The sequence below is a fragment of the Fusarium solani genome (assembly GCF_023522795.1).
Source record: "Fusarium solani strain SB1 chromosome Unknown bctg00000015, whole genome shotgun sequence".
Taxonomy (NCBI): domain Eukaryota; kingdom Fungi; phylum Ascomycota; class Sordariomycetes; order Hypocreales; family Nectriaceae; genus Fusarium; species Fusarium solani.
Genome location: NW_027072143.1, coordinates 328,794 through 342,866, shown reverse-complemented (window position 1 = coordinate 342,866; position 14,073 = coordinate 328,794). Strand labels below are relative to the sequence as shown.

The following is a 14,073-nucleotide window of genomic DNA, read 5'->3' as shown; positions in this document are numbered from 1 at the left end:
TCGGCGTGACTAAAATCAAGGCTCTCTACGTCTTGTCGAGATCATTATCGACGCGTCACATCTTCTCGCGTCCCTGGAACGCAACTTTGCCAGCGGCAACCTAAGTTGAAAGTACTGGTTTCTAGCTGTGGCTAGCTTAGCCGTCTAAGTGAATTTGTTTGGATTAATCGCTCCTTGAATTCGTACAGTAGCGCAGCAGAAAGGCCCTGATACTCTGTTCCGGAAACTGCGTCAACTTCCCTCCGTTCCTCGTTTATCTCTAGGGTTCTGGGCTCCCTTTAACGTACGTAATCAGTGAGTGGACCAAAAATCTCAATCCTCAATAAAGAGTTTATAACAAAAACACAACAAAGCAACTAATCAACTAAACTAATGGCTCTACTCTTAGACGTCTTAATAACAATCTGACACGTTCTTGCGTCATGACCGGTCTTGCCGCACGTTCCACAGCGCCTTTCCTTCGGTTACGCCGACGCTCCTTGTCCACCGCTTCTCGACGATTCGGCCACCACCTGCGTATCAATATCCATTTGGTCATTTACTTCCCTACCCTCATCTAGAGTCACCTTCCCTCTATTCTGTAGGCGGGCTCTCTTTGCTTCCCGCCGCTTACTAAGGGCCTCATTTGAGTCGAAGGATCTGGATCTCAGACTTCAATAATACCATCTCATGCATTATTGCCTTTGTTGACTTAGAAAATGACTTCAGCGCCTCAAGTACAGATGCCGAAGAGCTACTCTGATACCTTCTGATTCGTCTTTCAAGATATTTAGACTGTCTTCGAGCTAGCCTCAAGGATGGTCTTTGGTCTTTCAAGTCTTCGAGACCCAAGGGTCTAGCCTCAAGGAGGCTTGCCTCCTCCTTGGCAGGCGTTGGGGTCCGTAGCTGCACATCAAGCTTTGATATGACACTTTCGGGGTCTAATGGAACAAGCCCGGCTCCTCTAAAACCCCCCTTGATATTGCTTGTTGTCATGGTGGCCTGGTAGGCGGCATAAAATGCTAGGAAAAACTCGGTTTTAGAAACGTGGGTGATAGAGCATCTGATCAGATGCTCCATCTCTCGACCGTATGCCTTTTTGAGCGGCCCAAAGCACCCGATGCCAAGAGGCTGGAGCAGATTAGACGAATGAGGCGGCATACAAAAGCGTAATAATCTTGTTTTCCTCGCAATACTTCTCGAAGTCGAATGAATGGTGACTTTCGTGGCCATCAAGGATTAGAAGACGATAGCGACCATTTGATCGGGTCGTTGTATGCCGATCAAAGTGCTTTAACCACTCGAGACCCGTCTCGTTATCAGTCCAGCCATTGTAAGTCGCGGTGATAGCGCAATCGCCCGGGAGGTTGCTTTCCCGGCACCAGCTGGCGAGGTGATATTGGCCTGCAACCACGATGAACGGCTGGATCGCCCACCCTTCGGCATTGATCGCTTGGATGACTGTGGCGCATTCCCGATTTCCGGTCAGGACTAATTTCGGTCTTCCACGCCTTTCGGCGCCTGTAACGACCATTCCGCTTGCAATCAGGCCCATCATAAAGCCGGTCTCATCAAAGTTGTAGATATCGGCGAAGGTGATACCATATTTCGCGATTGTATTCGCTACGAGCGTAAACCAATCATGAATAAGGGTCGGATCTTCGCATTTAGCCCTCTAATAGTCATACTTGCGAAAGAAACGCGTCTTGAGGTCTAGATGTCGCTTGACGAAGTTTGAAGCCCAGTTCTTGCCAACTGGTGATGCGTTACGGTCGGCAAGCAGTTGATTAGCCATTTCTTCAACACCACGCAGTCGCGGGGGAAACCCTCGCGAATCTAGGTCGAGGTTAAATTGAATAATGATCTGTTCCTCTAAATCTGATACCTTGCGTGATTTGGGTATGGTATCGCGATGAGAATGCCCTTCTGTCGGCAATATAAGGCCCAAAAACGGACCTGGTAGATGCTTGCAGCGCGTCGGAGACTTAATTTTCGGTCATTTTGAAGGGCTTGAAGAGCAAGAAGCATATTAGCCTCGTTATTAAATTGAGACATATCTGGTGGTTGAGAATCAGCTGATCAAATGGAAGAAAGAGAGATTGAGGGAATTTTTGTTGCACTTGCTTGTTTGTTGCACTTGCTTGTTTGTTGCACTTGCTTGTTTGTTGCACTTGCTTGTTTGTTGCACTTGCTTGTTTGTTGCACTTGCTTGTTTGTTGCACTTGCTTGTTTGTTGCACTTGCTTGTGGGGCACGTTACGTTATTTATTCGTGGTTTTGCTTCACGCGAGACATCCTCTACCAAACCAAGGCACGCCAAATCAGATTTCTGCCACACATTTTACCCCCCCTTACTGAACTGCCTTCTCCAACAGAAATCACATCCCAAGTTAAGTCAGCATGACTGGAGGCGAAACTACTTAGTACTCCTAATTAAAACATGGGTCGCATCCCAGAGTGTGCATCGCTTGCATTTACCGCCAAGCACAGCAACGATAATGAACGAAATTCCACAGACGATAGCTAACCGAATTGTAATGTAGGCACGGTGTCCGAGGCGTATATGATATGGCCTCCAATGCGGCACTGGTTAGCGAATTTGGCACTTATTTAAATGAGGTCATTTAAATGAGGGTGTCATCAAGGGAGATCTTGGAGAAGGGCTCCATCCAGCGATCTGAGGTCGGTTTGCCCGGTTCCTCCACCTGCAAGAGCTCAACACTAACGCCGTGTGCCTAACACATGCCACCGCGCTAGGGAACAAGGAACGACACGCGAGGAACCATGGTTGCCCACCAAATTGTGAGAAAGTCCAGATGCCAACAGCTGGATTCATGAACTCCGTGGCTTCCGATCATAGTAAATGCGATGTCATCTATAGCATTAGCCCCTCCCAACTCAGGCATGGTTCAACACTATTACTTCTGCGTACCGGAGCGGTGCAACTTCATCGTCAACGATGAAATATTTTCCAGCCGGTCTAAGTATTGGCAATAATTTCAAATCTTCCTTTCATAAATCACTCTCGCTCTAGAAATCGCTAGAACATGTGTCAGACCGTGAAGTCTTCGGTGGCGAAATAATGAAGTTGGTGCTACGCCCCATCAGGGATTGTGTGCAGACCTTACCAATATTGTGTATTCGCCCTGTCGCCTGTGGACATTTGCTCAGATCGTTTACCAGACAAAATAATCGCGTCATTGTTCGCTTTTATGCTCCTAGTTTAGAATATTCTTTGCTAAAACTTCCTAAATGTTGTTTGAGCTTCAGATAGCGCTGCGCAGAAGCTTTAGTATCAATAAGAAAGGATGACGGTGCAGTGATGATGTCCTGACAAGGGGAGCAGACGATGCAAGCCATAGCGTTAGGCCGGTGCAGGCGGCGTGCATGATGAAGACGACGCTGCTGGGTCCGTAGATCTTCTCGTGGTGGAGTGGAATCCGAACTACGGATACGGGTGCTGGGCAGCGGTAGCGATGGGATCCGGTCTTGCGCGCATCGTGGGTCCCGGGTTTAGGCCCTGATCAGGAACGGGGTTCTGACTGATCCCGACTTTGAGTTTTCGGGATAAATGCCTATCAGACGCACCAAGCTCAATCCAGCACCAGTCCCAGCAGGCAATAGAAGCATCAACTGTCCTAAGAGCATATGTGCACATAATGATAAGTCTCTTTCTCGCCACCTTCTCCCGCACGTTGCGGACTTGCTCAATGAGGTCAAAATTATGATGATCATACCAGAAATCGTGAGTCAAAATGATTCACCCCGTGAAGGGGTGTAACAGAGTGTTCACGCAACGGGGTTTTGGTACGGGACGCTGGCCAACCTAATTTTATGCGCCAGCTTGTCCCATCTTGCAACGGGGATCTCTCAGAACCCCGTTCCTGATCAGGGCCTTTAAGAATGACTCAAGTAACGAATAATAATGATAAACCTCCTTCCGTCCATGGAGAGTGACACATGACCGAAACCGTATTAATTTATGCGGTCAAGCACTGGGATCCCAATACGGTGTGATGATAGTCAAACGCCTTCGCCATGCCATAAAAATGCGTTGCCGCAGCGAGCAGGACAAACATGTGGAAGATCTGATGGGAGCTGCCCCAGATGTCGAATGCTCCAGGGAAACTCCTCTCCGGCCATCGAGCCTACATTCCCAGTCAGTCAGTCAGTCACCGTCACTGTGGGAGTCGATTGGGACGCTTGCGCCTGACCGCGTAGAGAGCTGCGCCGAAGATATACATGGCGCCGTGGATGATGATACGGGTGACGCTCATCCTGTTCTCGAGCCCCTTGTAGCCGTAGATAGTAATGCCGTGGATAACAGGGATGAAGCCGGATAAGCCGAGGCCGATGAACATCATGGCTCGGTATGGTCGCCATTTTGAAGTGCGGAACTGCTCTGCCCACGAGACAATGGCGCATCCGGTGCCAAGCAGACAGATCTGGGTCTTTGTCAGTGGCCGTCACCGTTACGTCACGTCCTCTCAAAGTCAAACTCACCAGGCACAAGTACGCCGTGAGGAGTGTAGGCTTGCAAAAGAAGCCATAGTATAGCGCCGGCACAAAACTTCCCACAATCAATACGACAATTCCCGTGTAATCCAGCTTATTCCCCCACCGCGCGACCTCCTTGCTGTGATTTAGCACAGCGTGGAACGTCGCGCTCATGCCAAGGCACAGTACTGCGCCGCCAATAAAGCACGCGAAGACGAGCACGTCGGACACCGTGGCAGAGTCGTAGCGCGGGCGGATGACGTAGTACAAGTAGGGCGAGCCAGCGATGGCTACAATGGCGCCGACGAGGTGCGACCAGATGTTGACGGATTCATTGTGTAGATAGAAGAGGGAGCGCAGCGAGTGCAGGTAGGAAGGGCAGATTTGGCAATAGGCAGAGTAAATGAAGGCGTTGTCGCGGCGCCAGGGGGGAGGTCGTCCCAGAGGAGGAGGAGTGTTTTCTCTGCTTTATCCTCGATGGCCTTAATTGTGTTGATAGATTCTGTTGATAGGCCTGTCGCTGAGAGACGGCGGTGGCGCAATGCTACTTCCTGGGGCGCAGACTGTGAGCTTCTCATGGCGCTTTGTAAACAAGATGTTAGATGAATGGATTGATCAGATACGATTTTTAGGGTAGAAAGAACTCACTCGGTCGCGAGTCGTGTGTTGAGGTCTTGAGTTTTATTTAGTGGATGGGGTGGCGTTTTTCGTCCTGACACGTTACTAATCTGGGTTCCTAGACGGAAGTACAACTGTACCAAGGACTCGTAGTATTTTTTGTCAACATGCCATCGTTTCGGCCGTACACACGTGATAGGTTCATTTCCTCTGTTATCCACCATCGCTGCAAATCCCAGTCAACGGTTTTATTGATTGGCAATATACATGTAAATGGTGTTAATCATCATCGTCCCCCCTCAGAGCGAGCAGGAAAGCTCTTGCACATCGAACCATCCTCCAGCGACTATGCTCCATTCCATCATTATCAGGGACTGTTGGACCGGAAGAGAAGAGAAGAATAAGATGTCGATGGTCCACTTCGCTGTACTAGATCAACCGTCGAGTAAGCTGCCACAACTACGGCGAGCTTCCTTTTCCACGGGATCATATCTACTCCTTAATTCTTGGCCAACCTAGGACTGTACATTGATTCGAACGCTCGAGTTTTGATCTGTTGTCACGAGGAGTGTCGAGATGCCCTCTGCACTCGCCGTGCGCGAGTGACCACGCATCTTAGGGATAAGCACCGGATCCCAGAGGAAGCAAGAAAGGGGTTGATGAAGTACCTGAAATCGTGTAGCCTTCGTGACCCTAACGAGTCGCCTCTTCGTGATGATGGTTCGCCGAGCGCCGCTAGCTTGAGGTTTATGATGGGTTTATCTGTCTTGGCTTGGGTAACTATCGCGTAATTAACCTCCGATCTATTAAGGACTGTTTCTCTGACCCCCTGGCAAATTCTTGCCCTAATAATGGCATGGCGCGGCATGGGCGTGATATTGACGAAATGATTATGTTAACTTGCAGACGTGGGGACCGGACCGAAGAGAAAACACTACACCATCCAGCGAAACAGGACCTTAGTCTGACCACTAGATCGTGCGGAGGCCTACTAATAATACCTTTAGTTGATCCTTAAAACGTGGACTTGACTAAGGGAAGATATTAGAATAAGTGTAAGGCGCCTTAACCTCGTAGCTATCGGAACTTACTTTTGCTAAGCAACGGCCGTAGTCCGTAGATAAGAACCAGCGAGGATAAGATATATAAGCACGTCAGTCGCGAGCTTCTCTCTGCCCTTATTAAACTCCTTCTTTATCATCCCGGTAAATTTTGCTACCTCGCACGACGTGACACTAGTGGCCTGTCTGAGGACTTAGTGAGTTTACCGGCAGACGAGCGAAGAATAGCTTTAATTCTTGATCTAGAGGACTCTGCGATAGACCAGTGCGAATACACGGCTAAGACGACGAGCCGTAGTATCCTTTGCTGGTTAAAGAGCACTTGCCCTCTCCCGAGCTACTCGAAGCCCTTCACGCTTATGCGCCTTCCGTCGACTACGGTTAAAGTATCGGCGGCTATTTAACTAAATTCGTCATAATATTCCGAGTGTATAGGCTGCCGCCTCATATCTGCGACAGGATGGCAGGCATCTAGCTAAGTAAAAGGCAGGTATGAGTCCCGAATAGGATCTGGAACCACGCTTTCTAGACGTAGACCGACTATAATAGTAATCCATCATGCAGCCTTGTTAAGTCGCTGGCGGTGGACGAGGGAATGAGCTATGCTGATAGGTGTGAGGATGAACTCTTGGAGGAGAGCGATTGCAGTGATAGTGACGACCAGGAGGATGATCAAGTGGTGGTAGGCGAGGACACAGACGATTGGGACGAGCAAGGAGAAGACGATGCTTTTGGAGAGGCACATGAGAACCATCGAAGCGTGGGCGATGCTGGTGAGGGATCGCCGTAAGTACGGGGATGACGGGGCTAACGAGGGTCTAGCGGAGGACGTGCTGGAGCTCTTTTTCGGGCTGAATTAGGCACTTTATATGCAACCTCTCACTGATGACCGGCTAAGCTCTATAGCGTTGATCTAATCTTGCGGTAGGCTTGAATTTTCGCTTTATTCGAGCAGTTTTCGCTCCGCTAGCTCCTCCACGATATATCTATCGGCTCTGATATATATATAAAAGCTCCTGTTTCTCGAGTATGCCCTTCGGCTGAGTGACTATCTAAGTTTAGGCGCTACCTGCCGTCCGCAAACGAAATTGCTCGAGCGGCGGGAGCCTGTACTGAAATGATATATGGTGATGGGCTCTTAATCGCCATTTGAGAAGGTGATGAGTCTTCGAGAGTACGGGCGCTAAATCGGCCGTTCGAACGCGCCGCTATTTCTTCTTTACTGGACGAGGATGGCGAAAGGGTTTCTTGCGGGGGATAACATTGAGATCTCCATAGGTTAATTGCAACTCTTCCCTGAGCATTTCATCGAGCAGGCTAGCTGCCTGTGCTCTGAACTGATGTTGGGCTGGGACCCCACTGCCAATCTGAACAAGATTGAAGACGACATAACTAACGCTGATGAAGGCTATTCCTTTGCGCAGTATCCCGATAATGGGCTTTAGGAGGTCTACCTCGAGTTATGCAACGAAGGATATACGACCGAGAAGGAGAGCCTTTCTCGCGGCGGCATATAGGACTGGCATGCAGTATTTGAGTAGCTTAAAAAGGACGAGGCTTTTCGCAGGTCCAGGTGAGGCTATCTGTACACTGGGTGCGGTTGGATTCTAAGATGTAAGGAACTGCCAAGTCTATGGTACGTAAACTGCGAACTCAGCCCAAGAGGCTTCTACAATGATAATAGGTCGATCATATATAGTACGCCACCATAAGGCGAAGAGCTCTATGATCGACAGTTAATCCCTCCTCTAATGCGATTCGCGCCAATTCCTCTGTGGAACAGGACGTCAGTGACTCGATGATATCGTCTTCTAGAAGCCCTACCATGCACAACCACCCTTTCGCCAACCCCACCCTTTCGCCAGGCAAAAAAAAAAAAGCACCACCAAAACTCGTCAATTTCACTTACACGAAAGTTGGGTAAAATAAATAGCTGCCTAAAAGAAGTTACCTCTATTGATTATAGAAATGATTGGAGGTAATTGTTTTGGCTCTGTATAGCTGTGCGGGGTACGCGATATATGCAGGCCGTGCTATTGAAATATTGTTAGTTTAATCACCAAGCTCCTCACCGCTCTTTCTCGTGTTTTTTAGTCTTTGCCTTTGACAGCGAGAAAAAAAAAGCCTATCTCGCGGCTTCGATGGGAATATACAGAGTACGACATGGCTGAGGCTATATTGGATATTACTGATAATGGCTTTTCACCCTCTGAAGCGGCCGAGAGACGGGGAGTGCCCCGAAGGACTCTCATCGACAGACTTAACGGCCAGACAGCCGTGAAAGAGCAGATTCAGCCTCGCCGACGTTTGTCCAAGAATCAAGAGGACAGATTGGCTTTCTGGATCCTCCGTAAGGAATCTCTGGGCTATGCTCCGTCCCACAATCAGATCCGCGCTTGCGTCACGGGCTTGTTGAGACAGGAGGGCGAACATCCCGAGTTAGGACGCAATTGGGTGACTAGATTTATCAAGCGCCGCACAGACCTGACGACCAAGGTGGGTAGACGCCAAGAAGCCAAAAGGTTCGACTCTTTCACGCCTAAGGCAGTTCATTGGTATTTTGATATCAGGGAGGGCCAGTATGGCTAGATCAAGCCTGAAAACACCGTCAACGTTGACGAAGGGGGTATTATGACTGGTTTCGGCAAGCATCTATCTGTATACCTTGTCAGTGCTTGAAATTTGACTTACTAATCCTTTTTATTTAGGCTTAGACGGCCTGGTTGTTGGAAGCACGGACCCAAGGCGGAAGGCATTTCTCAAGGGACCACAAACTCGAAACTGGACTTCATTTATCGAAGCTGTTACTGCTGACGGCCGCGCCTTAATCCCTGGCATAATATTCAAGGGGAAAGAACTCCAGAAACAGTGGTTTCTTGAGGAATTTAAGAAGATAGCAGACTAGTATTACATAACTTCGCCTAACGGGTGGACTGACGACCACATTGGCGTTGAATGGCTTGAAAGAGTCTATCTGCCCCAGACCAGGCCTGCCGACGACTCTGACGCGAGACTGATCACTTTAGATGGTCATGGGAGTCATGCAACGGTATGTTCTTCGTTTTCTTCAGCTCAAGATCACTACTGAGCGACGGAAGGATGAATGGATGGCCACGTGCTTTTTGAACAACGTTTATTGTTGCTATCTGCCAGCACACTGCTCTCATGGGCTCCAGCCGTTGGACAATGGAGTATTCAATGCCTCCAAAGCCGCATATCGACGAGAGTTGGAAAAGTTCGCTTCACTGACTGATTCCACTCCAATGGATAAGGTCAATTTCATCAGGGCCTACGCCAAGGCTCGTCGAGTTGGAATGACTGAGAAGAACATACTCTCCGGCTGGAGGGTTACTGGGAATTAGCCGATCTCACGTGCCAAAGCGCTGCGACACCCAGAAATCCAACAAGATAGGCCAAATGGCAGCCCAAGAGCGACTCCCGAACCCAGGCCGTATTTTGACTCGGACGATACACCACAGACGAGCCGCCAAATTCGCGATCTTGGGCTGAACAAAACACCAAAGACACGAAGACGGTATAACGTAATAGCAAAGGGGTTTGAGGCTCAACAGCAGACGGTAGCGGCGCATATTGCGAGGATTGCTAGCCTAGAGGAGGAATTGGCTCGCCTGAAGAGAGGGAAGAAGAGGAAGGCGGTGCCGAATCCTAACAAACTTTTTATGACTCTTGGTGAGACTCCAGCTGCTGGGGAAGCCATATCCGAAGAGGAGACTCAAAATATGCCTGTTGCGGTGGAATGTGGCCGTTCAGGGGAGCCGGAGTCAGAATCGGAGGCTGCGTCGGTCATTGAAGTCAGAGAAGAAACCACACCCCATCAACTAACCACGCGATCAGGGCGGCTTATCAAAAGACCCAGGATTCAATAGAGAGATGCAACTATTATTAACAAGACGCAAATTCTTGCACGCACCTATCAATTTGGCCAAGTTCTGTGTAAGTAAACTTGTTGATTTTTGGTGGTGCTTTTTTTATTTTGCCTGGCGAAAGGGTGGGGTTGGCGAAAGGGTGGTTGTGCATGGTACTTCACAGTATATCACAGGATGAATCAGTCTTTACATGAGAAATTCAGTAAGTCATCCCTCCTGTGTACTGACTTTTAAATAGTTATGGGAACTGCTAAATCTCAGTCAAAAGGCCAACGACAGACGTGGGTATCCTCAAGTGTATCCGCAGTTACTGGGGGTACCTGCTCTATTCTATTCACGAATCCATTATGGGTTATTAAGACTAGACTCATATCTCAGTCCACCATCTCTACAGACCACGCTCCGAAAGAATAGAAGTCTGCCATAGACGTCGCTTGGAATATGTGCTACCGAGAGGGCATTACTTCATTCTATTCAGGGCTAGCTCCAGCTCTGCTTGGGGTGACACACTTAGCTCTACAGTTTCCATTATATGAGCAGTTCAAGAGGGACTTGACTGGAGCAGGGCTTGGGAATTGGCATGAGGACCATGGATGGCTCCAGGTTCTAGGGATTATAGCAGCTAGCTCCGCGAGCAAAGCGTGTGCGATCGCAGCCACATATCCTCACGAAGTCATTCGAACAAGGTTGCAAACACAACAGAAGATATGCCCCTTTACACCAGTGGAACCGTCAAGACCGAGCAAGACCCTAGACCCATCCGTGCGTGGGAGTGGTCCACGAAGGGAAAAGTGCTGTGATGGAGGAAGATCATGCGAGAGGTTGCCCCTTCGATACCGGGTAATTATCAGCGCGTTCAAAACAATTTTACGGGAAGAAGGCTGGCGTGCCCTATACTCTGGTATGGGCACTGGTCTAATCGGAGCGGTACCAGCGTCTGCCACGACAATGCTAGTTTATGAAACAGTGGTGCGAGTACTCAAGAAGTCGAGAACGCAAGGGAAAAGAAAACTCGAACTACAGGATACCACTGAACAGAGTGGTAGCCCCTAACACAAAGAATTGTAAACACAGAGTGAAAAACTTGTTGGTGACGCGAGCCGACGGTTTACGCAGCGTCGAGAGAATACGATATGAAAATGTATACAATCGCGAATAAAGCTGCACGGGAATTGAGAACAAGCAAGCTTCTATCCTGCTTTCCATACGTTGCATGCCTGTGAATCCTTTCCTAGACACGTCTGGTCTTAACGGGCGAAAGCAGGTCCGGCGTGCCTTGATTCGAGCGTTGGACGGTCTGCATGAATCTGACGGGGGTAAACACTGGAGGCTTCGCACATTTGAAAGAGATAAGTACGACCAACCACCCAGCTGCAATGCACCGCAGGAAACGACAATGGACAAGCTACCGCAGGTATATGTTCACATAACTTAGGTGTAGAGGTACATCGGCTGGCGTGCCCTCCACCCACAAAAGGCAATCTGCCAGGGGTGAGCCGGCTCCCCACAGCGAATGGTCCCGGAGCGCAAAAAGTTGGGGAAGGGTAGGAAAGATGTTGAGTCGACTACACCCATCCGTCAGCAATCGCCTGTAGTAGCAACCGCAGAAACTGGGTACCTTATCTTGTAACGTTAGGTGTTACATTCGGGGGACCGAACTTGACCTCGGCATTTGTTCACGACTGAATATATATATTAGCCCGATATGTTGACAATCAAAATGGCACTGCTTTCAAAGGTCTAGAGAAAAGTGGCTAACCCACTCCGTTGCAAGTTCTTGCGCAGTGACGCTGCACTGGCCGTCGAGATATGGGACCGACGGGTTTATCGCCAACCCTCAAACATGCGATTCACACCTACACATGATACGTACACCCCCTATTGCTAAGCTGTGTGTTATAGTTCTGACCCTTTCGTCGCAGCAGCGGGAGCTTTTCCCACCCAAACCCGGCGGCCCGGCCGGCGCGCGGGTCCAACAAAGTTTGGAGGTGCCACTTTGTTGAGTCTTTGGGTGCAACGTGTTCCCGTCGGTCCCAACCCCAAGGTAGGTTGGTAAAGAGTGGGATTGGAAAGCAAAATACAGGAATAACACAGCGACACACATCACTCACTCACTCACTCACATGTGAATCCCCAGTGTGTGGACGATCCATCTCGCATCACCTTGCTCTCAACTTCTCCTTCCTGTCCCTGTCTTTTCGCCTTCCTTCTCCCGCATCTTCATTCTTTAACATCATCACGAGCAAGGATGTGTTGTTTTCGACTCCTCCCCGTTCCTGTTGCGCTGCTAACCCAACTCCCAAGGGAAAATTGCCTCCTGTAACCCACATACTCGCCTGGATTCGGGTCTGACGTGAAGCCTTTTGGCACCACCCCAACAAACCGACGACCTGCCGATCCATCCTTTCTCTCCCTCTAGTGCGCCTTACTATCTATATCCTAGCTTCCACCTCCCATTTCGCTTTCGGAATACCACCCTCATCGTGGTTTTTCGCATTGGGTGAAGAGTCCTGCTAGTTCCTCGTCGTGGTCGACTCTCCCTTAAGCAGTCCCACCACTTGTTTGACCACCGCTCAAGATGTCGTCGTCGTCTTTGGCCAGCAAGGAGGCCGCGGCCTTCCCGGACGGAACCATCGAATACGAGCCGCTCCGAAGCAACACCAAGTATAATCCCAAGAAGGTTCACATTGCCGACACTCCAATGACTTGGCCCAACATCCACCTCCACATTAACTGGCTCAACACCACTCTCATCATCATCATTCCCATCATCGGCTTTATCTCTGCCTACTGGGTCCCTCTCCACCTCTATACCGGCATCTGGGCCGTCATCTTCTACTTTAACACCGGCCTTGGAATAACTGCTGGTGAGTCCGTTGTTCAAATGTGTTCCAATCAAATGTCCTCTCCTTCCGCTGGTTGTTGATACTGACCTTCCCACCATTTTGTAGGTTACCATCGTCTTTGGGCTCACACCTCCTACAAGGCCACTACTCCCCTCAAGTTCTACCTGGCTGCTGTCGGTGCTGGCGCTGTTGAGGGCTCTATCCGCTGGTGGTCTTACGGCCACCGTGCTCATCACCGGTACACCGACACCGAAAAGGACCCCTACTCCGTCCGCAAGGGTCTTCTCTACTCCCACGTCGGGTGGATGGTCTTTAAACAGAACCCCAAGCGCCAGGGCCGAGCCGATATCACCGACCTTAACGAGGACCCTATCGTTGTCTGGCAGCATCGCAACTACTTCAAGTGCGTCATTTTCATGGCCCTCGTTCTGCCTACCATCGTCGCTGGTTTCGGTTGGAGCGACTGGCTCGGCGGTTTCGTCTACGCCGGTATCCTCCGAATCTGTTTCGTCCAACAAGCCACGTTCTGCGTCAACTCCCTCGCCCACTGGCTCGGTGAGCAGCCCTTCGACGACCGAAATTCACCCCGTGACCACGTCATTACCGCTCTCGTCACCCTAGGTGAGGGCTACCACAACTTCCACCACGAGTTTCCTTCGGACTACCGAAACGCCATCAAGTGGTACCAATATGACCCCACGAAGTGGTCCATCTGGATCTGGAAGCAGCTCGGCCTTGCCTACGACCTGAAGCAGTTCCGCCAGAACGAGATCGAGAAGGGCCGTGTCCAGCAGTTGCAGAAGAAGCTCGACCAGAAGCGTGCTACCCTCGACTGGGGTATCCCCCTGGAGCAGCTCCCTGTTGTCCACTGGGATGACTTCGTAGCCGACTCCAAGAACGGAAAGGCCCTCGTTGCCATTGCTGGAGTCATTCACAACGTCGCCGACTTCATCAAGGACCATCCCGGCGGCAAGGCCCTCATCTCTTCCGCTGTTGGTAAGGATGCCACCGCCATCTTCAACGGCGGTGTATACAACCACTCTAACGCCGCGCACAACCTCCTGTCAGCCATGCGTGTGGGCATCCTCCGCGGTGGCTGCGAGGTTGAGATCTGGAAGCGCGCCGAGTTTGAGAACAAGGACGTCACCTACATGAATGACTCGGCCGGTCAACGCATCGTCTGAGC

The 14,073-nt window shown here is 50.1% G+C and overlaps 4 protein-coding genes across 4 annotated transcripts; 2 read left to right on the top strand and 2 right to left on the bottom strand.

The window, feature by feature from the left end:
- Positions 1-1,120: 1,120 nt before the first annotated feature.
- On the bottom strand, positions 1,121-2,007 carry MRS44_018074 (uncharacterized protein; the record flags this gene model as incomplete). The annotated part of the gene is made up of 3 exons (XM_065616277.1): positions 1,121-1,654; positions 1,709-1,864; positions 1,936-2,007. The coding sequence occupies 3 exons, from the start codon at positions 2,005-2,007 to the stop codon at positions 1,121-1,123; spliced, it is 762 nt and encodes a 253-aa protein (XP_065472349.1).
- A 1,416-nt stretch (positions 2,008-3,423) lies between these two features.
- Positions 3,424-5,053, bottom strand: MRS44_018073 (uncharacterized protein; the record flags this gene model as incomplete). Its single annotated transcript, XM_065616276.1, has 5 exons — positions 3,424-3,616; positions 4,056-4,126; positions 4,193-4,423; positions 4,482-4,614; positions 4,803-5,053. 5 exons carry the CDS (start codon positions 5,051-5,053, stop codon positions 3,424-3,426), a joined length of 879 nt encoding a protein of 292 aa, XP_065472348.1.
- Positions 5,054-8,317: 3,264 nt separating this feature from the next.
- MRS44_018072 (uncharacterized protein) lies at positions 8,318-8,743 on the top strand (the record flags this gene model as incomplete). Its single annotated transcript, XM_065616275.1, has 1 exon — positions 8,318-8,743. The coding sequence occupies one exon, from the start codon at positions 8,318-8,320 to the stop codon at positions 8,741-8,743; it is 426 nt and encodes a 141-aa protein (XP_065472347.1).
- A 3,876-nt stretch (positions 8,744-12,619) lies between these two features.
- Positions 12,620-14,071, top strand: MRS44_018071 (uncharacterized protein; the record flags this gene model as incomplete). Its single annotated transcript, XM_065616274.1, has 2 exons — positions 12,620-12,908; positions 12,993-14,071. 2 exons carry the CDS (start codon positions 12,620-12,622, stop codon positions 14,069-14,071), a joined length of 1,368 nt encoding a protein of 455 aa, XP_065472346.1.
- Between the last annotated feature and the right edge of the window lie 2 nt (positions 14,072-14,073).